Source organism: Falco naumanni, chromosome 9, assembly GCF_017639655.2.
Source record: "Falco naumanni isolate bFalNau1 chromosome 9, bFalNau1.pat, whole genome shotgun sequence".
Lineage (NCBI taxonomy): Eukaryota > Metazoa > Chordata > Aves > Falconiformes > Falconidae > Falco > Falco naumanni.
The window spans coordinates 25519094-25544165 of NC_054062.1; the positions used below are offsets into that span (position 1 = coordinate 25519094).

General features: G+C 39.2%; 2 protein-coding genes across 2 annotated transcripts in view; one reads left to right on the forward strand and one right to left on the reverse strand.

Moving 5' to 3' along the window:
• Nucleotides 1-2887, reverse strand: part of ENTPD1 (ectonucleoside triphosphate diphosphohydrolase 1) — a 57125-nt gene extending 54238 nt beyond the window's left edge. Inside the window, exon 1 of the mRNA XM_040606374.1 lies at nucleotides 2866-2887. Within this exon, the coding sequence (XP_040462308.1) occupies nucleotides 2866-2872 (7 nt within the window). The 5' untranslated portion in view covers nucleotides 2873-2887. The remainder of the gene's footprint in view (nucleotides 1-2865) is intronic.
• Nucleotides 2888-5517: 2630 nt separating this feature from the next.
• LOC121094329 (gamma-aminobutyric acid receptor subunit pi-like) overlaps nucleotides 5518-25072 on the forward strand; it is a 47209-nt gene continuing 27654 nt past the window's right edge. The window contains exons 1-3 of the mRNA XM_040607748.1: nucleotides 5518-5818; nucleotides 14545-14633; nucleotides 20506-20609. Coding sequence (XP_040463682.1) covers nucleotides 14578-14633; nucleotides 20506-20609 — 160 coding nt within the window. The 5' untranslated portion in view covers nucleotides 5518-5818; nucleotides 14545-14577. The remainder of the gene's footprint in view (nucleotides 5819-14544; nucleotides 14634-20505; nucleotides 20610-25072) is intronic.

Genomic DNA, 25072 nt, shown 5'->3' on the forward strand with positions numbered 1-25072 from the left:
AGGAACTCTTTTGTGTATAATACAGTGCTGAAAATGGAGGAGGAAGCAAAATAAGTTACTTCTTTTTACAAGCAAGAGAAATTTTTGTTTGTTTTACAAGGTGTCCCTCAGTTTTGGCTCTCTAATGTCACGTAACATTGATACAGAGTACAGCAGAATAAACTAAACCGTAAACAGAAGGGCCATGTGGTATGTGGTCAGGGCACAGTGCAATCCCATTTGGACTGGAAAGTCTTTTCTGTCAAAGCAGAGCTTTGGTATTACACCATCAGTTCTTTTAGCTTTGCTCAAATCGTGTATCAGGTAAGGCCTAACAAACAAACTTGATGTATTAATTCTTACAGTTTCTAGTATATCTCATGCAAAATTGAGGATGAATTCATGGACATTGGTGTCACCTTTAGGTAGACTGAGCATGGTCGGGAGAAAGTGGTTGTTGGAAAAGCCCCACTTCTTTCATGAGGAAACATAGGAAAGGTCCAGTAACCCATCCAGCTTCTCCTTGAGGACAGGCCAACCCTCTCCCAGCAATTTGGCTTTACTTCTAGGATTATACAATAGCAACTCAGCAAATTTGTCTGGTTGAACAATTTAAGTGAGCCTGGTGCCTCACAGGTTTTCCTGGTCCTGCTTAAAACTGGGGCTTGCCAATTATACTCCAGTGTATTTATCTTACCCTATATAATAGCCAGGTCAGAGAGCTCACGATACATATCATTAGTGCCTGCACAGCTGTCTGTGGTAACGGGGAATTGTGAAAATTGCTTCTTGATGTCTCAATAGCGCATTTGTTGGAGGCTTTGTGTTATTGATAGCTGAACAGGTACGTGATGAAAAGTGAGCATTTCAGGCCAGTAAAAACCACACCTATCAAACTAAGTCTTTCAAAACAGTAGGAGACATCCCAACCATAGGTTTACACGTTTACACTATCCTATTGATAATAAACTGGAAAACTGTATATGATGCAAGACTAACACAAGCCTGCCTGTTCTTGATAGGCTCAGTTAATCCACCTGGCCTTTCAGGCATTGACAACATCATACAAAGAAAATCAATTACCCAAGGTAATCAAATCCACTGGCTTCATCTCAGCTTTCTCATTCATTTAATCTAATTCTTGAGTATTGACATTATTTTGTGTATAATGGAAACATATGTACTTCATTAAAGCCAACACCCGGACATACTCAATAGTGTAGTAAGAGCTAACAAAGCTATGACAAATGCAGCCTTGCTGTTATGAATCAACTGACAAGTAATACAACCAAAAATATTTGCTTCTCAAAACAACCTTTGAAGAAACAGCTTTTAGATGAAAGTGCCTTGCTTCCAGGGAGGTTTTGCCCTGGAGTGCTTTGTCACTACATGGGGAGAGTAAAGGTTAGCATCGTGCCCGAAAGCCATGACCTGAGCTGAAGATGTTCAGGTGCAAGATGCATTCTGGCTGCCTGTAACAGCATCTCTCAAGGTAACAGAGCCATCATGCTCCAGACTGAGCAGTGAGATAGGAGACCCCAATTTCAGTAAGAACATGCTTTGATTTCAGCATATGAGTAATGCTACAAGAGGTCAGATGAACATTAAAATAAGTCATTAAGCCTCAGTGACCTCAGTGGAAAAAAGCAGCAAGTAGTGAAATAAGTTCACTTGACAAGTAAAAGCTTATCAAGAAGAGAATAATTTCAACCCAAGATGGGTTTAAAATAGAATGAAGACATCCAATACTTCATAAAAAATGATTGTGCTTTATGTAAGTGTGACTTGCTAGCAGTAACATTTGAAGAATTTGTTGTGCGACTGGGCAACAAGATACAAAGAAGGAAGATAAGAACTCTTAAATTTGAGCTATTTTATATTTTCATTATTTTCTGCCCAAAAAATCTGGAATGATTGCAGTGTATGTAGCCCTCAGGTCACTGAGTAGTATTTTAATAATTTAAAATGCAACTATGGTTCTGTTCATGCAGTCTGCAGTAGCTGTAAGAATGTAGACTTTCATGGACAAGCATTCCTGCTTAGGAGTAGACCTTACCAGGTATGAGAACACTAATTGACTCATCCTCTACTTCCCACATAATTTATAGTAATCAGAAAACTTATTTTTCCTGAAGAATTCTAAAGATGGAGCACATTTTATGGTGTTATTTTCATCCTTTCCATTACATTCGCTGGATATGATATAATGAGGTAGAATAATGATATAGAACTGTTTATAATAATTTCAAATCAACAGTCTATTAGCAGATTTTGAAAGTCCCCAGCATTGGTATTACCTTTTGCCTCATTAAAATGGGAAGATTTAAATCAAATCTATAGATCAGTGGGTATTTTCTCACTTTTTGCTTTGCATTTAGCTTAGATACAAAACTGTAGTATTTGGTCTCATTTTCAGGTCCTCGCTCAATACTGCATTTATTCAGAACTGATTTGGTCAGTATTCCAAGCATTTGTACTTACAGTAGTATGTCCAAAATAATGTTGACTAAATGTCAACATAATCAAATTAAAAATGGGCCATTTTTGTTTATGGTACACCACATTACCAAACATTTCATGTATCAATAGGATATTTAAGTGGTAATGCTAATATTGCCTTATAAGGGTTATGTGTTACTAGGCAAGCAGTTCAAACACCTAAAATCTCACAGCCAGCCTGCTGATCAGAATTTAACTTATCTGGTATCCCAGGGATTCCTGGAGAAGTTCAGTATCTTTTCTATTATCTATTATAATAGCATTACAGCTATTGAAAGTCATTACAGATTACAATGCTGTTTAACCAGTGCTGCGGATGTTACAATTACCCTCTGAGATCACAAACTGTAAGGAATATCTACTAAAAAAAAAAATAAATCAACTTACCCAACATGGGCTTCCATACAGATGCAGAGGGTTAAATGCACAGAGGAGTTAAACTATTTCTTACTGTGGACATCCAGATTTTTTGTGTTCAAGGAGTGTTTTCTGCAAGTTGTTCTCTGAAACAATTTCATTACTCTTTGCCAGCCTGAGGATGGAGTCAGCTGATTTTCCAACCGATGAATGGCTCTATTCAAAGACTTAAGCTTTGGGTTAATAATTGAGCCGTCCCCTTCTGGGACTAGCTCAAGGGCAGGTGGCTGGTTTGGTGCCTCAGTGGTTCCACCGCTGCAGGGAGTGCAAAGGGGGCCAAAGCTTGACAGGAGCTGGCTCTTGAGGTGACAGGGCAGGTCTGCTGCTGTGCATGGGGACAGGCTCACACTAGCCAGTTGCTCCTAAAGTAGTATTGTCCTTGCTGAGAATGCAATAGCCCAAACGGAAAATTAATAAACTGAGAACCATTGGCACTCTGAAGGACCAGTATAAGCTTTAGAAGAAACCAGCATAAGATTTAGCTTTATATTAACAGGTTTTACTAATAGCCTTAATATTACAAGCCATTGTAATTAATTTCAAGTGCTGTTCACTCGCTCGTCTCCAATAGACAGCACCACACTGCTCGTGGCCCAGGTGCTGTTGCAGGTGATTTGAGTTCCAGTGACTGCCACTGCTCAGGGCTCTTGTATGGAGAGCAGGATGTGTGCTGCCCAAGATTTTCAAATGCATCACAACTGCCTTAGAGCCTTGAAATTCAGACAAGGGCTAAATTCCCTGTTTCTCAAGACATTTTTCAGAGTCCTCCACTTGAGCACTGTGAACTGTAATGGGCAACAGCACACTGATGCTTTGAGCTCTCAGACAAAGTATTTTCATTCTAGTTAAATTATGACTTGCAATTAGCAGGTACTTGAAATAGATATTAAGAAGTAGGTAGAAAGAGATCCCTAGAAATTTCAGGATTTCTGATACTGTCCATTAGATGTAATTTGTGTTTGGAGTACTGCTGGGAATAGTAAAAAAACATCAGCATTAATTCTATGCCAGTTGGCAATAGAATTGTCTTCAAGGCTGTTTTCTCAGTTCTAATGCTATGAAATGCCACATGGGACCAAACTTGCCGATTCTCCCACTTGCAGCTGTTCTGCAATAGAAACAATCGGGGATTTTTTTTCCACTAGGTTTCAAGCTTCTTTCTGCTTGAATGATGAAAGAAAGATAAACAATATACATGTTACAGTTAGACAGACTGTTCAAATGAGATGGGGGGGGGCGGGGGGAGGGAAACAGGGAATACCCCAGAGCAGACATTCTTAGCACATACTCTTGACTTGTAATTGGATCAGCATTCAGCGTTTGCAGGGAATATAGGATTTTATGTTTCTCCAATTTCTTCTGCCCATAGATGCAGTAAGAAGAGCTTTAGGCAATAACAGTAGCAGAAAGGCATACAACAGTAGGGAAACATGCTTCATTTTTTGTTATGGAAAAATGTGGTTTTCCTCTCTTATTTAGGGCCTGAGACCTTTCCACATTGTGTAGCCTGGGGGGAGCTTCCAGCACTGTCACAGTAGGCACGTGGCATTAAAGTAGTCTCTTATAACAACATGTCACTAACCAATGTGAAGATAAAATTAAGAAAAAGTACAAGCAGTAATGGTTTTAAAATACAAAAGGGTAGATTCAGGATAGATGTAAGGAAGAAATTTTTTATAGTGAGGGTGGTGAAACACTGGAACAGGTCGCCCAGAGAGGTAGTAGAAGGCCCATCCCTGGAAACATTTAAGGCTGGGTTGCACAGGGCTCTGAGCACTGATCCTGCTGAAGATGTCCCTGCTCATTGCAGGGGGGTGGACTAGGTGACCTTTAATGGTCCCTTCCAACCAAAATGATTCTATGAAGAAGCAAACACGCACACTTACTTCTGACTGGGACAGAGACTAGCATGTGCTAGGAAGGATCTGAGGGTCCTTACTGCTGGAAGATGCAGTGTCAGGATCTCTCAGCCTTTCCCTTCCTCAACAGTTGTCAAGTCTTCCCCAAAATCAGCGCTAATAATTGAAACTGAAGTAGTCAAAATTGTCTTCTTTCTTCTCCTTCACAGCCTGGACCATCCCATATTTTAGTACTGGTGATAGTGACCCTGACAGGAAGGATTCTCACCCTTCCACCTTTTCCTCATATACCAGCTACACGCAACGATTTCTGACAGCAGATCTTAAACTCTGTCAGAAGTTCCTTGCCCTGAGACAGTCTGGACTGGAAATCACATTCCTTAGGTGCTTTCCTTAGTCTTGTGTGGTGTGCAAAGGTGTTTCCCCAGGGAAGGCGGTACCTTATCCACAAGCTTCGGACAGCTCCTGAAGCGAGAGGTCCGTCAGGAATGTAACACCCAGGAACCTAACAGCTTGCTTCCAGTCACTCCTAAGAAACAGCCAAGATGTGTTTCCCAAAGACACCCAGAACAGTCCCACATCAAATGGAGAGCAAGGGTGGACATTTCTACCCAGGGCGGTCGGGATGTGACACTTGCACGAAGGAAAACAAGGCAGATAAGCACGAAGGTTCGTGCAAATTCTGTCAGAGGCACGGGCAAAAAGCAGCGGGAAGAGCTGCCGCTGGCGTTTGTCTGGCAGGGATCCCCCACCAGCACTGTTTCCCTCAAATGCATTAGAAACCGAAAAGGAGTGTATGAAGGATGAAAAGAGGTGTATGGAGGAGTGGCAGGGAAGGGACAATGCTGCTTAGAGGCACCCATGGGGGCTCCAGCTAGGCGACAGCAGGGGGGGCCTTCTGCCACTGCCGCCCAGCCCTGGCCGTGGGCGGGCTCGGACCCGCGGTCCCCCGGCGCGGCGCCCCCGCAGTCCTCGGCCGGCTGCGAGGCTGCTCGGAGGCAGCCGCCGCGCTCCGTCCTGCGCCCGCCGCCGCGGAGGGGCCGCGGCCCCGGCCCCGGCTGCAGGTAAGGTGCGATGGTCCTCGGGGAGCGCGGCACCCTCCGGCCGGCAGCCTGTCCCAGCACCGCTCCTTTCCCGGGGGCGCTCCTGCCTTCCCTCCTCACCCCTCCCGCCTCTGCTCAACTGTTTGTTTTTTTTCTTAATTGTTTTTTTTTTTTAATGTTAATTTTTCCTCCCATAATAATACCTCTGAAGTATTACTAAGATACGTTCTGCTGGATTAAAATAGCACAGAATAACTCAAATTGCTATTAATGAAATAAATCTGAGAAGTGAGTTTCCCCCCCAAAAGCCTGCAAAAACTTGTTCTTAAAAACAGCGAATGGCGTATGGAGAAACTTCTCCCAAAAAGATAATCTAAGCAGCAGCTTCCATTTTCCCCCAGCTCCTGGTCAAATCTGCACATCTCATCTCAGGTGAATATGTAGATGAACAATGTGCCAGTACTTAAAAAGGTGTACAGTGTTTGAATGACAATAGATCATGTAGATTAAACCTGCTATTGGGCATTGAGTCATGATGGAACTAAATATTTAAAGCATTTTATTTCTCTAGCAGGTTTTTTCTAATTATAAAAAAAATCACTTGCCTATAGACAGCACTTCAATGTCTATTCAAACTGTCTAAATAGGATTATTAAAGGTGCTCTTCATCATGACACAACTCCAGGTAATTCTAATGACTGTCATAGAATAAAGGTAAAGCAGTATGTATTTAAAGAAAAGGAAGACTCTGAAAGTCATGCACTTAGCACGTGGGAAGATTAGTTAAATCTGCATTAGTGAAAAAAAAATAAATACATGTTTGCTTGAAAAATGCAACGTACTTTCAAAGCCCCTGTTGTGATTTCCTCTTAGGCTGAGCTCCTGCTGACTTTGAGCTCAGTTCCACACCTCAGAGTAACACCTCTGACTTCAGCCCTAGCAGGTACAAAAGCATGCAAAAATCCTGAGCCCAGGACACTGAGAACATTCACATTTTTGTGTGGCAGTACAATTAAAGCATTTCTTCCTGTGATTATCATGTACTAATATATGTGTTTCTACTCAGTAGTTTTAATTGCATTAATTTGTGTCAGTTCATTTCAAATGCAAAAGCTTCTAGATTGTAAAAACCAAACTGTGATGAAAGCTGATTTTCTCCTCCAGTCTTTCATCCTGTTGTGCTGCTCAAAATGGTTAGTTTGTAATCTCCTGGTTACAGGGACATTTTACTAATTCATCAAGGAATTACAGATCTGAATCAAACTGACAAATAGTTGTTTGGTGACTAAGTGTCCCAAGAATACTTTTTCTGGAGGTTTACAGGCATATGTAAGAACAGTCAAAACAGGAAAAATCTATGGTTCAAACTCCTAATTTGCATGGAAAACAAGGCATCATTGGGGCATATTCCCTCCCTTCTTCCCCTTTTCCACCTAAACAAGCAAGCCTTCACAGTTGCAAACAAAATTAATTGCAAACCAAGGGGTTGATTCTGTCATAAATGAGAGGCACATTGCAAAATACTCAACGAGGAGAGAAGATTGATATGATTAAGTCTAATCTGCTACTGCAGGGGTATTATTTTTTCCCCCTCACAGACTCAAGCATGTGTTCAGTGACATATAGTGAGATGTCCCTCATTCTCCCATGCCAGAGGCAGCACGGAGGGAAGACATGGACAGATTATTTGGGTCCTGAAGAGTTTCTACAACATGAGAATGCTTGAGGAAAGCTCACAGACATCAGGGTCTATGTGGGGAGACTCTCCTCCAGGTTAAAAGCTAGAAGATTCTAGCTCTGTTAACTTTCATAAGGAACAATAATTTAAGATGGCATCAGAAAGATATGATTTCACTTGTCTTTTCAAATTAAACTGTTACTTAATCTGAACCAGCATATTCTGTCCAACTTTCTGGATTTTCAACTATTTATATTAATCATATCTATTTTGATAGTGCCCAAACAAAACCATGGCTCCATTTTGCTATGGGCTATAGAAACAAGTGAGCCTGGTCTGTGTAACCAGTGATGTGTGGTATCAGGGCTGCAGTAGCACTGTGTCTGCTTTCAACCCACACTTGTGGGTGCCCTTTAGAAACTTGGGGACCTAAAGTGCTCACCCAGGTGGCTGTCAGGTCTCAGCTGGGACATGGGAGACCACCCAAGCCGTCAGTGTTAGCCACGTGAAAACTGTACCTTTCTGCAAAGTCAAAACCTTTGTTAAGGTGCCTTTGAGGTTTCAATCATTTGAATGTTGCCTGCCTCTTTGACTTGACTCAAACATATTCCTTCTTTAAGGTGCATAAGAACTGAGCACATCTCTGCTCTTTGCTGCTCTGGTGTAGCCACAGGGGCAGGTTGTGATTTGTGACTGTCATACTGGTGTGGCAGAAGGTGATCCCTGGCTGTCTGTGGGATTGCATGTGGGAGGACCTTGTGGTGTTGACATAGACCTTAAAAAAGATAGTAAAGGTCTCAGATTCAAGACCTGTGGTTTGGTACAAAGGAACTCAAACATTTGCAGATGTATGTAGAGGTCCAGCTGCACAGATAGCAGAACTGGGATGTACAGAGCAAAAGATTTAAGTAAAAGTCTATATACACATACAAATAACCATTACCAACCTCACAATCTTCAAATTACTTTGGAGTAATGGCAGTAATCATCAACCATGACTCAAACACCACTGATACCTGCTGGACTTGTGTCAGCTATCTAAAAGTATATTTAGGAACAAGGTGGAGGTAAGTTATTTAATCCATTGCCTTTTTTACCAGAAAATAGCCTGTGTGGCACACTTTCTATAGTTTTTTTCAACAGGCATGAACAGAGCTTGTAATGAGTGCTATATTTAAGCAGTCACATTAATACATTCATTTATTAAAACCTATTCTTTGAATGTTTACTACATCAATTTCTGTACATCACTGAAACCTTTCAGTTCAGTATTATGCTGGTTGGAAGTAGTGCATCTGACACTTATTCCATGAAGGCAACTCCTACAACTGTGTTGCCATCCTAAGCACCCAGTTGTTATAAATCTGAAATTCATTTTCTGGGAAAATTGTGTAACATTGACAACATCTCTGCCAGTTAAATTATTTCCCAGCTAACCCAAGAGATATACTAATCTATTTAAAATGCACAGAGTGAAAACAACAACAGATAAGCGTATAAAATAATCCTATCATAGGTTATGTAAGTTACTCTAAGGCTTTGATGTTTATGAAATTGATAATGCAGAGAACTCAGTGAGAAATACAGACCTCAATCTAGAAAAGCAAATGTCTTTAACAATTAGACAGTATTTGTATACTTAATACTGTATTAGCGCCATACTGCTAGTCTTTAATCCTTTTGTGGTTAGAAGCACAGATACTAAAAAAAAATATTTAAATGGCTGCAACAGTGGATTTCTTTGACTTAGCTTATGAGCTTCCAGTGTATTTTGAGGACAGTGATTTTACATGTTTACTTAATACATTATTTGGGACATTGAAATACATCACTGAGTTGTTGCTGATACAGTCTGAAATCTTGCTATGCTAATTTTTTTTCAAAGAAAAAATTAACCTGTTCATTATACAGATTTATTCAGGATCACTCTTTAAAGAATCTCATACAACGCCCTATACATATATAAGCAATGTTTAGTTGAAATCTTTCTGACAGCTCATTTTGCTAAACCAGAGAAGCAGATTTTAATTTCTGGTGAATCTTAAGTTCATTCTACTTACTTTAACAATATGACCACCTTCTGCTGTATCTTTGATCAAAACATCTCAGAGCAAAAACACTTGAGAAAGACATACAGATTGGAGCAGCTTCCTGAGTGTCCCAGTGAGAAAGTGACATTTTCAGCTATTACTTGTATTACCTGGCACATGTGACAACTATATTGATCAGAACATCGGAGCATAACTGGAATCCAGTATTTCACTTTGAACTATTGCTAGATGCATCAGCACTAGAGACTTAACCTCCATTCAATTGCTAACATAGCTCTGTCACCACAAATGGCCCTTGTACTGCCTGTCTGCAAAGGAAACATGACAAGACAGCTGCTTTCCATGGACCAAGTAAATCTAACTTTACTTACTTGCCCAAGGAGGCTTTGCATGGTCTATGTCCATGCTAGCAAGATCAGATGTGCCTAGGGTTTAGAAACAAGCTAGCTGGTATGCCAAGAGCCAGCTTCTCTGCCAAATAAGAGGGTGCCCCTTATAATAGGTTGCAGACACATACATTGGTCCACTTTCATCAGTCAATTCCCCAGTTATACCCACAGTTTTGCTGCTGCTGGGTTTTTTTCCTTCCAATTTGCCTCACAAAAAACCCCCTCTCTTGCTACTTTTCACTCAAGCTGCACTGTCTGCAATATTACTCAGTCTTAACATGAAAAATAATATGTGAAAACTTTGCATTTTCTTCTCTTTTGCAATCTATGTATTTTAGGGAGACTCAAAAAGCATCATGAAACTAGGGCTACCCTAGGCAGACACCCAGGTTGATACAAAGACAGATAGCATGTCACTTTATTCCTCAAAATGCTGTCTGACAGTAGTCACTGACAACCAGTTGTGTGGAGCTGGCATTTCTGAGTGATGAGCAAAAGTTTCTTACTCTTCCTTTATTTTCACTTGTCACTTGTACACAGCTGAAGGGAGATAAAAAAATATTTCCTATGTAACTTGGAAATAAAAGTAAGGAAGCCTGCCCAGAACTGTAAAAACCAACGAAGATGGTAATATAGTGTCAGGTGCCAATTTGCTAAAAGCAAGGGTACGAGTGAAGACTGAATAAAGAATCTGGAAGTGACAGTGGCATTGTGGGACCATATCCTGTCAGAGTTTTTCCTTTTTACTTCTCTGCCACTCTATTCCTGAATATTATCTTGTGTCAGCCTTCCATATATCCACTCCCTTTCTCCCACTGAGTATTTTCAGCTTTCCATGATTTTCTTTCCAATTGGTTCATACTGATCTAACAAACAGAGGATGGAGTAAAGAATTTGTAGCTCATTGGCTACGCTGCAGTTATAGTGGGCAGTACAAATAGGACAATGCAGAGCAGGGAAGGTAGTTATACTTCTTTGGCACTCTGGCCAAATCCCTCCTGAATTTCTAGCTGCTTCTCAGTTAAGCACTTAAAGATACTGTCATTCAACACTTCGGATTTGGAAGTCAAACACAATTACAATGCTAATTTAGATTATACTATCTATAAACCCACTATCAACTTTTTAAGTTATTTTAAGACAATTCTACATGCTGTTGTAGATGCCTGAAACAGCATCTATGGGAATTCAGGCATATGGCTGCTAGCATATGACAGTGTCTTTATTTTTTAGTATTTTCCATACATCCATTGTGGATAAGATACTTCAGTTTAACTGGCATTTCATCCTTTAATTCATTCACACAAAATTCACTTCCAGTGGAATTTTAAGACACTGCTACTACCTCTGCCAGCTCTCTGCCTCATCTCATTTCAGTCTGAGGTTTGTGAAACTTGCATAATTCACTTTTCCTCTCATGCTGAAGATAATAAACAGTGAATTCCCAGAAGATATGCCAAAACATTAGACACTATTTTACAGCCCTAATCTGATCCAAAGTAGAAAGCTTTGTCTCATCATATGGGAAACTGGGGCAGATACTTGTTACCTTCGCCTCAATTACTTAATGGTGTGTTTAGAACTCGAGGATGTGTCAACATATGCACAATAATATGGACAGCATGTAGTCTGTATGATAAAACCAAATGGTTCTATTCCATACAGAGAACAGCTTATGTATATTTTTCTAGGCTCCAGGAAAGAGGAAAATATAATGGGTCCTGCTGAACTAGTTTTAAATACCAGTAGTTAATAAGTTCTACATATGCAGGAAGGAATTGTGCTGTGAGTGTATAGCATTTGATGTAGAAATACATAATAGAGGAAAGGTCCAGATGTGCAAGCATGCCAAGAGGCAGGCTTTTCAATGCAACAAACCAGCTCAGTAAGCCCCATAAAAACCAGGACAGCAAAGAAAATGTCTGTGTGCATGTAAGCATGTATGCACATGCAGCACTGATGTAGCTTAGGTATTATCTGTGAAACTGCTTAAGATTTCAATAGCTACCCAATTCTGTTCCTTGGCTGGCATGTGGTGTCTCTTTGTGGTGGTGGGCTGCCAGCTGACATGGCAATTAGATCTCTTGATTAATGTTTCTTGCACAGATATGAGATTCTCTCTTTCCTGTGGTTTCCATGCTCTATTCTTGAGCATACAAAATTAATCCACACACTATAGAATGGATTTGACCTTTCATGTGTTAAAGACTAAAATACACCACCCCATTCTCCCTCAAAATTGCTATATTGGATGTTGGTTAAGATCTGAATGTAAACCAGTTGGTTTAGAAAAAGATTTGTAATCAGCCCATTCATTTTGATCTTCATCACTGTAAAAACTAAAACCAAAGTACAGAAATACCCATAGGTTCCCTTTATGAAGGATCTTCAGACACATTAGGAGCTCATAGTAGCAATTCAAAAGCTAAATATAAAAAAAGCTTTATGAAGTACTTATAAAGTCAATAAGGTTTTCTGGGAAACCAGAAAGATAATATTTTTTTAGCATATTTTCCTGTGAGATAAAGATAGCAAATGTAGAAAGTATCCATCCAAACCCAAAAGGAGATATACAAAAGACATCCCACGATATGCACCGGGAGTGTTACAGAATCAGCATTTAGAGAGCAGTGTTCTGACAACACCATCTGCTCATTTGCGCTGTATCTTCCTATTACAGGCTCTCTTAATGTCTCATGCGTGATTTTATGTGGAAGTCAGTAGGAGTGTGTGATTTATTTTGACATTAATATTTACCAGGCTGGTGTATGCTTAAAGTATTCAAGATGCTGCGAATTTTCACTTGTTTAAAAAGCCATTTAAATGGCTTTAATTTTTCTTTGGAGACATGAACAACTTTGTCACTTCACCACTGTTACATACAAGTCAGATACCATTCACACTGCATTAATGTAAGTAAAAGCAGCTAGTGTTGCTCTCACTAGAGCTACAGACTGAAAGAAAAATTACTTTGGGGTAAAAATGTTTGCTAATGTTTTATGTTGGTTACTAAAGGAGGGTGAAATAGCTTCAAATTCCTTGCTGTTAGTAATTTATTGTGAAATCGAAGTGCAAGAGACCCCTGAAAAATTCATTCTGGACATTGAGAATAGTATTGATTGTCCCTTCCCAAAACCTACAACAGATATTTCATTTGTATTTATTAACACTTAACAGTTGTCTTGCAGATCCTGGGCAGGTAATGCCTGTTGTGTAGGTTTTTTCCAAAGTTTTGAAGCAAGTCTTACAAATAAGATTTCAGTGCTTTGATGAAACACAGAAAGTTTGCACAGTCCATGAATTTCAGATCTGTTGCAGGACTGAATTAAACTATTGATTGATACTGTTTTCATCCAGAAATGGATTACAGAGCTGACAGATTACTTAAAATAACCATTATGGATGTGAATCATTGTGGTGGATTGACCTTGGCTGCATGTCAGGTGCCTGCCAAACCGCTCTATCACTCCCTGCTCAGCAGAACAGGGTGGGGAGAACCTAAGATGAAAAAAAACCACCCAACTTGTGGGTCAAGGTAAAGGCAATTTAATAAAGCAATAGCAGAGGCTGCGTGTACAGAAGTGGAGGAAAACAAAAGATGTTATTCTGTACTTCCCATCAGCAGGTGATGTTTGGCCACGTGCTGGGAAACGGGGCTTTGGTACACACAGCAGTCACTATGGAAGACAAATGTCAAAACCGAACACACGCCATCGCTGCCTGCCCCCCGTTTGCTTTTATATCTGAGCATGACATTCTATGGTATGGAATATCCCTTGGCCAGTTTGGGTCAGCTGTTCTGGCTGTGTCCTCTCCCAAGATCTTGCCCACCCCAGCCTGCCGGCAGTGGGGGAATGTTGGAGGGACAGACTTGGCACTGTGCCAGCACTGCTCAGCAGTGGCCAACACACCGGTGTGTCACCACCACCTTTCTAGCTATGGACACAAAGCACAGTGCCATGGGGGCTGCTGTGGGGCTCAGCCAGAGCACATACAGTCATAGTGACAACAGCAAAGAAATCCCATTCAGAAGAAAATGTCACCTCAGCCAAACATTTTGATGTATGTGGATGATTTTACGTATGACTATTTATACACAGTCAAAGGATCTTTTTTAATAGGTAGAAACACACTTCTATTTCCCCATTAACAAAAGGCTTAAGATACATAACGTGTATTATTACTACCCATGCACCAGAGATGTTGCTCAAACAGCTGTGATCTAAGATGGGGTTGTGTATTTTCCATTCAGTGGAGAGGACTGATGCACCAGAGGTGTACTCATTTACAGATACGCACAGCAGAGACAAAACACAGTGTTCATGATTTTCCTGCGCATGATGGCATTATTTTTCAAAGCTGCTTTTCCTAATATTTAAAGGACAGATGCAAAAGCAAAAGAGCAGTGCTATAGTGGAATGCAACTTCTATTGGCAAGTGAAATTATTGCTGATGCTATGCCTTTTGTGAAGTTTTGAGGGTTTATTGCTGTAAATTTTTACTAATACATTTATAGCAGCAGCTATTGAAGATATAATATCTTTAGTGTTGAAAACCTTGTTAAATGTGTATATTTGAAATGTAGATGTGTTGTAAAACATTACCTCTGTGCTTTGGTTTTTTTTTAAGGAGCTACAAGAACTTTTGAAACCACACCTGACAATGTGCAGTCTTAAGTGCTACAGTCTCAGAGCCCTTTTTCTATTGATGCTGTGTAGGTAAGAAATATCTGCTAAGGAAACCATTATTTCTTCAATGTATGATAATATCAGTTAGTTTATAAACACTTTAATTAGAAATATATCTGACCAGGTAACAAAGCCAAATCTACTTGATAGTTGAATCTTGCCTCTTACAAAGATTAAACAACCTGGATATTAATAACAGAAATACAGGACTAAACTCCTTCACAAATCATCTCAGCTGCCTTGACTGAGCTACAGATTTTTTTCACTGAGAAGACTGATGGGTGAAAAAATAAAAGAATTTAACTTAAGCAGACAATCCTTCAAACAAAGGATTACCTTGCAGATAGTGTCAATATTGTATCAGATGTTTAGCAAATTTAGAAGGGTGCAAGGTCTTTGCCTGGAGCGTAGTACCTTGCTCAAGGACAGAAGCATGCAGTCCACCTAGATGTACTACAAGCTTGAGGTAGTGAATTCATCATTGTGCATTTATTACTAAAGGAGAGCGTCTTAAAAAGAATTACCTGTTTAAATAATTGTCATCTTATTCTCTGTTGATGAAATCGCGAAGTCTTTAGAAAAGCTGAATTGTGTTAAGATGGAAAGTGAAACTGATTCCTTCTGTGTACAAGTAACCCTGCTAACAGTGCAGTTGCCATGACAAAAAAGAAAGAAGCGGAGAACTTAAAATACACTCCTTCTAGAAAACTGGGGGAAAAAAACCCTATTCTTTGTAAGTAAATCTAATAAGGAAGTGCAAACATGGATAGATTAAACATTATCACTACCACCTTTAACTGAAATACCTGAAGTTTGTTAGCCCATTCTCTGTGTAGAATTGCCAAACCTGTTTGGTCTCCTAGTAAATTCCTCAATATAAGATTCTGCCTGAGATTTAATTCAGAGGGGTGTATGAACACATATTTATCTAAAGTCTCCACCTGGTCATGAGGGCCAGTGGAACTGTCCCCTGAAAGAGAGTTTAACACATCCATCTCCCCTCCTTTCTCCAGTATATATAATCTCTATAAAGAGATCTCTGTCCAGAATACATACTTGCTCCAATTCTGCCTTCCTTCCTCATCAGCTGTGACTTGCCATCTTCTATAATCATTGAACGATTCCTGGATTTGCAGTAATAAAACACTGCTAAGAGACCAACAAGATTTCGGAAGCATCTAAGTAACACAAAGGCAAGATTCCCAGAGAGGTTCAGCCTGCAGTATGTAATTGCCTTCGTTATTGTAAGGCAGACTTTGTGAATCCTTTTACAGTGTCACACAGCTAAGAGTGTCCACAAGCACAGGTAACTCCTATGGATACTGTATAGGAGTTCTGTGCATGCACAGCACCTGTTTAATTGGACAGAGGTGTGCAGCATTGAGCTGGTCTGGTCATGTTGTACCCAAATCCAAGCCCAGCAGCAGCTCTGCCCCTTGGCCAGCTCACAGCCAAGATGATGCGTGGGTACATGGATGCCTTTTTGCAGTGCCCAAATTGGGAAGGTTTGGTGGAAGTGGAGTTCAAAACAGAAACTATCCTGATTTGCATTGGAACAGAAAAATATTTTTAAGCAATACCCCAGGACTGAGGTGTACTGAAAGGAAGGGCCAGGATTACTCGCCAAGCGGTATCCCTGAGATATTCCACTTCTACAAGCTCTGGCTAATGTGTGAAAAGAGTTTCCTCTACTGAGTACTTTCTAATCAATTGTGAGGGGTGGGTTTTGTTTTTGTTGGGTTTAAGTTTATAAATAGATGGAGCCTTATCTTCCCTGTCATATACAGAGAACAAGATTGTCACAACACACATACTAGCAGTGTCACACCAGGCTATCAGATAAAGGACATTTAACTTCACTTTCAGCACTTGACTTTAAATTACAATACGGTCACATCATAGACACACACACTCAAATATATATAATCTGTGGATTTGCCTGGATGGTCACTTTCCCAGAAATATTTTTATGAAGTAGAAATGAAAAAAAATTATCAGAGTAATTAACAGAACTTACACTTCAAATCATTATCAGGAATCAGCCTAAGTAAATATATGGTATTTGATCCCAAGAAGGGCTCCCGTTTATTTCAGGAAGGGTGTGTTCAAAGAATGCTAGACTGGAGTTGTAGCATCAGATCCAGAAAATTCTGTGGGATGTTTATTTATTTGGGCTGAATTTAAGTGCAGTTGCATTATTTAAATATTTGTTCCTGTACCTGGTAAGTGGTAACATAATGCTACTGTTTCAGCCTCACCAATTAAACAAACCCCAGTACTGGTTGTTTTGAAGCAGAGGATTAGTCAGTGATAGATACAGGCGATTCTGCTGAAGTTTATCTACAAAGACCATACAAAAGCCTGTATCCTTGAGCATGTCAGGTATGAAACAAATAGTAACACCTTTTTTTGTATCTGTAAGCCCTTTGCCTGTCAGAGGATTGCCTGAAAAAAGCTTTTTTTCCCTAGCTTTTCCGGAGGGTGGTGTTTCAAAAGCTTGATCAGACTGCGTCTGGCATTTTGTTTCTCCCTCCTTTCAGTTCTAAAGTGTTTCTGCCTCTTTCATGATGCATAGCTTCTGACAAAAAATAGCCAGGAAAAATATTCCCATACATGTGCCTAGACTATACTTTTGTTTTAAGCAGTGATGCATACTAGTGTTTAGGGCAGATGTTCCTTTTCCCCCCCTCTGGTTACCCAATAGTTCTAAGATACTAACTTCAAAGGATCTTAAATAACAAGCAGTTGTCGTAGCTTCCAAGTAGAAGCTGTAGCCTGTAAAAAAACCTAAGTTTTTGAGCCATAAGAATAAGTAAGGAAATTAAATAATTATAATTCAGCTTTTATGAAAGCAAGCATGGGTCATTGAACTTGACTGGTTTAAAACATGCATTATACATTGACAGCCCAGGACAAATAAGTATTCCTGGCTATCAAATAAATATACATTCAGTTTTCTTCTAGAAAAGCCTATTCTCTCCTTAGTGTCTGGAACAGCTGTTTCAAGGCAATTCCATACTTAGATGCATGCCAAAGTATTTCAATGTATTTTCATTAAGAAAATGGAGGAACTAAACCATGTGCAGTTAGTTAAATATAACACCACAAATACCGGGTAAAAGAAAAGCTTAGATGCATTGATGAGAAGATGTACATGCATGAAAGTCAACAAGCCTCAGCTTTTACTTTTATCCTTTCTGACCCCTGCATGAGACTGTGACAAATTATAGGAATGTGTGCGGCTGTGCGCTCACTCTTGTTTAGTGATGAATGGGGCACATGAAGAGTACTTTGAAGGAAGTGGGGCACTGGCCTTTAAAATTTAGATAAGGGGAGCCACTTAAGGCATTAACATCTGTAGGCTGCCGTTCAACACTGACAATCTACTGAGTATCCCTGAATTACCAAGATGGTAACACCACACACTCAGGTTTAGGAGACATCAGGTCCTCTTGTACATTGGCTCACCATGATAGGACTTCTCAAATACTGCATGGCAAAGTAGCACATTAGTTCACCGTCTCAATTACTGCATGACAGCTTTCCCACGTAGAGTCCTTAACTATAAAAATAAAAAACCCAAAGATATGATGCTACACCATGTGTTAATGAGGGAAGTCAAGAATTACCTCAGAGGGTATCCACAGGTGCTTTGAGGGAAGGACTTCCATACAATAATGCCAAATATTTGAGATAAATTTCAGAAAACAGCACCAGACCACTCTAGAACTACATACCAATCAGCAGAAAAATATTATACCCTTGCAGGGGAAAAGTTTTCTTTTACTGTTTCACAACATATGAAAGTTATTCAAGAACAATTCACAATTCACTAAGGCTGTGAAATTAAACTCATGCAGCTCATTGAACACTTTGTTAGAATTTTATGTAAATTACAAAAGCAGAAATATCTATTGTTAGCACAATAGTTAAGAAATAGAAACATATCTGAATGTAATTCAAGTCCAGCACTTTTATACAACATAAAACTGGCCTTTTTATTTATATTAGTGTCTCAATTCAAGCATGATAATGCTTGCTAGTTTAGGACACAACTTATGGGATAAACATTCCTTATTTCAATGCTGGCATTACTCAAGACCAGAGTTAACATTAGGAAATCACAAGTTCACTAGCAATAAAAAAAATAAACAGGGACAAAATAACGGAAACAAATAGGATAATCCAAACATTTAAGCTATATGAGTTACAAGACTGCTAGTGAAAACCAGCAACTTACGTGGGAGCAGGGTCAGTTGAACAGAGAAGTCACAGAGCAATAGCAGCACTTCAAAATAGCTGACAACATCTAAATGCACATGCATTCATTAAGACAATCTTAGCATTCAGATTTTGCCAATCTAAGATACCAGATTATTCCTAGATGAAAACCACATTTTCCAAACCACAATTTCCTGACAGCACAGCTCAAACTGTCTCAGAAACACAGTAAAATTAAAATCAAAGGAGCAAGCTTGGGAAAGTTACAGGAGACACAGAAATATCATTAGGAAAAGCAAGAAGAATTTCTAGGAGCAGCTTTAGGAGAAATTGGGAAGAAGAAATTCAGCAAGGATGTGGCAGGACTAAGAAAGACCACAAAACACCTGTTTGTACTTAGATTCTTCTCCTCAGGGCTGAGCCACCACAGCTACAGCTCTCATAGCTGCTGTAGGAGAGCAAAGGAGTAGAGCTGGGTACTCTTAGCAACCAGCCACTTCTGGCATGTGTGGTAAAAACCAAAGAGAACCTCTCCTCCTGAATATAGAGGTGACCGCTCTCCATCAGCGGAGACAGTGCCTCTGCCTGCAGCCAGCTGGGCTTCCTTGAGTCAATCAATGATTTGCTTCTCACTTTCATAATTACAGAATAGTCCTCCCTCCACTTTTCTCAAATCATTGACAACAAATAGTCAATGTACCACTTGTGTTCTAATTTACGAAGAGCACAGCCTGAACCTGTGGCAGCTGAGCGCACCCTGCTCTCACTCTCAGGTGCCAGCCATAGGGGTTAGGCAGAAATTAGGAGCAGAGCTATAGTATCTTTTGCTATGGGACTGCTTCTTACAGGGTAACAGCTCTCAGCAGCCTCAGGTGTCCCTCCCACGGCTGCTAACCATCAAGACCCAAAAAAGGTGAAGGGGGAGGAATATATAAAAATGAAACCGGATGTTGCCTGGGTAGAGAATTGTGGTTCAGGTATGCATCTTCCTCAATCCCTTTACTCATCCCTCTAATGAGGTTGTTGTAGGGGCCCTAGAGCAAAAATGGGGTTTGTAAGTATTTATGTTTGAGTTCTGTAGATCACATTTGTAGCTGCTTCTGAACAAGACAATGGTTTGTATTCTCATTATGCTTCACTGATTTTGCCCAACAGAATTATTTCTGTAACCTGTTTAAAAATTGTGTTGTAAAAGCAGGATTTTAAAAGTGTTTTTATGTACTAATCTCTGAGGCTAGTTTTTGTCTCTTTCTCTATGAGTTAAATTTGATGTCTTTAATTATGTAAAAAGAAGCTTAATTTTAAATGCTGAAATAAACAATCAACACTCCTCCCATGTTCCTAGAATATAACAATGCCCTATTTACAGAGAAAGCATTGAAGAAGACAACCATTTTCTCAGTTGAAGTGTTAAGAAATGATAGACTTTAAAGAAACAGTAGGCTTCAAAGTAAAAAACTAATAATTTTTCCAATAAGAAACTAATACAGATCATAAAATCTGATACTTGCTAGAACATTGTTTTTCTATGAAATGCAAACACACAAATGTTTCATGATATTTTATCTGATGGGCCATAATCATCAATAACCTTGAAATTAATACAGTGTTTTCCTGGAATGTAATTTCTGCTGTAATTGATGTTATTTTAAGATATTCTTACTGTTTTCATTCCTTTCAGGTCAATGAAAATTCCTGAAGTCGAAGGAAAAGGTGAAATGCTACCTCCAACTATAGAAAAAATAATAAAAGGATACAACAAGTATCTACGTCCATTTTTTGATAGTAAGTAGAAAAGCTGTTTTGCCAAGATTGAGCCATAACATAATGCAGTGTCTGAAACTCACCAATGAAAGCAAATGTTTTTTTGCTGTACCTTTTCTCCAGTGTTTGACAGTGAGTGATCTGATTATATGTGATGTGCTATGATATAATAAGATGTAGCTTAACAGCTTTTGTGGCCCAAGGTGAAACTTGCATTCCAGGCCTTCAGAAGTAAAACTTCTAGACTCTGTTAGAAATTTGGCTACTGATGTTCGTGTGTCCTCAGTTAAATAAGCTGTAATGCTTTACATATTTAAAAGCATAGTTTTCTCTAATTTCCTAAATATTAATTACATTTTTTTATTAATACTAAGAAAGCTTTATATATCAAAGTACTGATGAAAACACAAGCAAATCTTGTTATTATACCAAGCATTATGTGCATCTACCGCAAGATTGCAAGGGAGTTATTTAATAAATGATTCTTTTCTCAGGCCTTAAAGGTCACTGAACTGGCTCACTGCAGAACTGTGAGGGAAAATGAATTGAAAATGTCAGTTCCCTGTGTTGGAAGACCCGTGTAGTCTGCTGCACCAAGGCTGACTTTACTGCCCTGTAGTGCAGTCAGTGTTAAGCACCTGAAATCTCAGTGACAAACGTTTTCCTTGCTTGGATTAGGCAATTGCTTGTATCAGGAATACTGAAGGCAGAGATCTTCACCCAGTCTCAAAACCCTTCAGTAACTGCAGAACTCTGAAAAAGATATTCTGCATGTTGAAAAGATGCTTAGCACCATGTGTCTGTCAGAAAATGAACTCACTAAGTGAATGCTAGGCAATAGTTCTTAAGTGAGATATTCAGAAATGTTAGAGGTTTCAAATTAAGACTCTTACATCCTTTTATAGCCTACTTAAAAATGATTGATTGAAGGTTTTCTCAGACCACGCTGTTACCTCTTGCCATCCAAATACCTGGTGAGACTATCAGCCTGTTCAATAAGGGCACTCCACATCATGTGCAATATGTGAATCCATTTCATAAATATATTAAAATAAATCTATATTTTAGGTTTCGGAGATAGGGAAAACAATTTATCTGTTTGGTTTTATTGTAATTGTCTCAGCTGCTGATAAAACTGCTATAAATTTACATGATCTAAGAAGACTTTTCAGAAAAAGAGAAGTAATGCTAATAAATAAATGAAAACTCTTATCATTGGAGATGATGCATAATGGAAAATAACTATATGTTCAGTGGCCATTAATGCATTTCATTCATTACTTCATGCTGGTACTGGAGGTATGTTGGCACTACCATGATGGATGTGTTCTGGTAGGCAGCAAACAGAATTTCATTGCAAAATCCTATGATAGTAGTTAAGACCAATAGTAAAGCACTACTGAGTTATGAGTCTTCCTTTTCTAATGTGAGCCTTCTTTTTTTTTTTTTTTTTTTTTTTTTTTTTCTTCCCCTCAGCTGTTGTAACTTAGCAAGGCTATGACCCTTTATGCCTGGGGATTTTGTTCAGAGGGATGCTAAGGACTTTCTGTGTTTGCCTGGGAATCCCAGAGGAGCTCAAGCATGGAGCAAGTCTATGTCATATGCAGAGAGAGTCTAGCATTTCCAGACAGTGCCAGCATCACTGTATATGCTCGCCACAGCTCAGGCATGCAAACTCTGTCTTGGAAATCTGGAAATCTTAGATGGGTCTGTATTAGCCCTGCTGCTGAAGTAATGGGCTGAGACTCTCAAATATGTTTTATTGATGCCATTTCTAAATGCAGGGTTGGTGGTTTTGTGAGAAATTACTTTTTTTTTTTTTTTTTTTTTTGTAGGAATAAGAAGGTTAAGATAAGCCAGAAAGCGCTCGTCCAGATTTTTGGACCTGTAGTTGTTTGCAAGGCTATCTGGGATGACTTTCCATGTGATAGAGGCATGTGTGCTCAGGGTGGGGTGGGGAGTCGTATCTGCTCAGCCCTGACCCCTCTCTGTTACTGGCAAGGTGCGCTGCAGCTCAGATGAGATTCAGGTCCAGGAGAGGCTATTGCTCTTCTCAGAAGCAGAGCTAGTAAACCACCTAAATACTTAATTTAACAGATCAGTGGATTGTGCTGGTCTGTGTGACCACAGCTATCCTAGCTTTCTTCTGTGTAATGTTCTCTCTATTTCTGTGCATATTATCTGCCTGCAGCTGGTGTATCTTGTATCTGTTCTTCATGAGAAACATTTTGGTGTAACTGGCTTTACTCAGAATTATACCAATGGCTACAGCACGCTAGCTAAATAGTTGATCAAACCAGAGTATCAAGGTACTCAGGCGTACTTCTGACTTTTTTTTTTTTTAACCTGCCTTATGCCCCCAAATGTTTAATTGGTATGACATTTGCATGTTAATTGTAAGAGACTGATTTTACGATCCTTTTTTGATTGATCAAAGTGGTGGTTTGACTTGAGCAGGTTAATGAACAAGTGCATAATAAAAACATAAAATGGGGTGTTCTGGTACTGGTAGAGATTATCGCCTACTATAAAAACCTGCACGGTTCTAATTGTATCAACCTATCAATGCTGATTTACTCTGAGAAGGAAACTTGCATTTCTAGCAACATGAACAGAAAAGGATGTATATGCATGTTAACCCCAAGATCTGTGTTTGCTGTCTGAAGTGCGTGAAAGGATTTGCATAAAATGGGAACCTAGTATGTGTGTATTAATATACAGAAATATATATATAAAAAAATCTACAGTCATCCCCTTTAAGGCATGTGGCTTTATTTGATTTTTTATTTTGCCAGTATTCCTTTACTGTTAAAAGTGTGCATATTTCTATTTATCTGGTGGTCAGTTAGAACTGCACTTCTAAATAAGCATGAAGAAGTTTGTTTTAAGACTAGATGATGTTATTTGTTGGCATCTACAATGCTTTGAACTTAATGTTACCTAGTTATAATGGAACACTGAAATGTGACTTTTTTTTTTTAGTAAAGAGTGAGAGGGCTAGAGGTTAGGCTGAATTTTAGAATAACGTAATTCAAAGTCATGTCAAAGTGATTTGCCCTTGAAATTTTTCTTCAAGCAGGAAATGAAGATTTTTGCAGTGATGCTTGCTGTCAAGATACAATCATACTCTTACAAAATTAGTGTCAATGAACTCCTTAATGTTTAGCAAAGTGCTTTTTTAGTCCTGAAAAGAAAGCATTGGGTATAAACAAATGATCATAAAATGAAGGTTCTATTTTTCCTAAAGCCAGGAGAAACAGAAAAATTTACTAGTCAAGGAAACTTTATGGCAGCTCAGAAATGCTTAGTTTAACAAACCCTCAATGTGCCTGTCTCCTGTGTTTGGTCCTTGTGCTGAGACTAGTAGGTGGCTGGAAATTACCTAAGTGGCTCCAACTTGGCTAGTGTTGCTAATGAGGGGATTATGACTATATAAAGAGATTTTTCTCTTGAATCCAATGACTGTGCATATAACACAAAAATTGTCATCTTCTCTTGCATGGATTGGAACTAATAGTTTTCTAGATTTTTGAGCCTGGATTAATCTCACCTTGCTTTATTCATCTCCTCCCCCTCAGGTCACCCCTCCAGACCCTTGCTACTGAAACCCTGCCTGGTTTTATTTATGCCTGGTACAGACTGTCATTGCCCTTGAGTAGGTGCCTACAGTTAGACCAGGTGAAGCCAGTCTTAGTATGGCAAAGGCTTGCAGACAAGTGAAATGGAATATTTTATGTCTGGCCATGGTGGGTGGCACATACCAGTTACCAGATTGTGGGGGTACTTTTACACAGTGTTTAGTACAGAGGAGTCCCAGCTGGACTGGCTACTTGGCTCTGCCATCTGAATGTTATTACTAAGAGTGTTCTCTTTCCTTAACTATAATGTTTTAATGTCCCTCTTTGAGCTGGCTTGTCAAGCAAATCTTAATAAACTGAACAGATAGATCTGGGAAGTTCCATTAGGAAATTAAAAAATTACCTAATCTAGAAAGATTTTAACCATTCTTTGGAATGGAATATGAAATACTGCTATACTAGTGTTAGTAGATAGTATGTCTTAACATAGTAGTATCCATCCTAGACTTTCAGATAGATGTGAAATTCTTCCCTAGAAAAGCTGACATAAGAGATTGAAAAATGCACAGTTATTTACCTTAAATGTGCTACACAACCCTGACACTTTATCTCAGCAATACAAGCTGATTTCAACAACAGTTTTTTGGCTGAAACAGTGTACATCAATTTTATAATTTTAGGTGCTGTGCCAAACCTCTCTGAATTAATGAGCAATTCCTGCTGACTTCAGTGAGCCTTGGATCAGGTTCATAGAGTTTTTAAGGGAGGCATAGGATCTTGTAAATAATTTTATACAAACAGATTTTGTTCTGTGATTGAATGTGATAGCTTAAGTGTTCCAATTAAAAAGAGACACTAGGAAAAGGTCACAGCTAAGTATATTTGAATATGGAAGCTGCTTTCAAG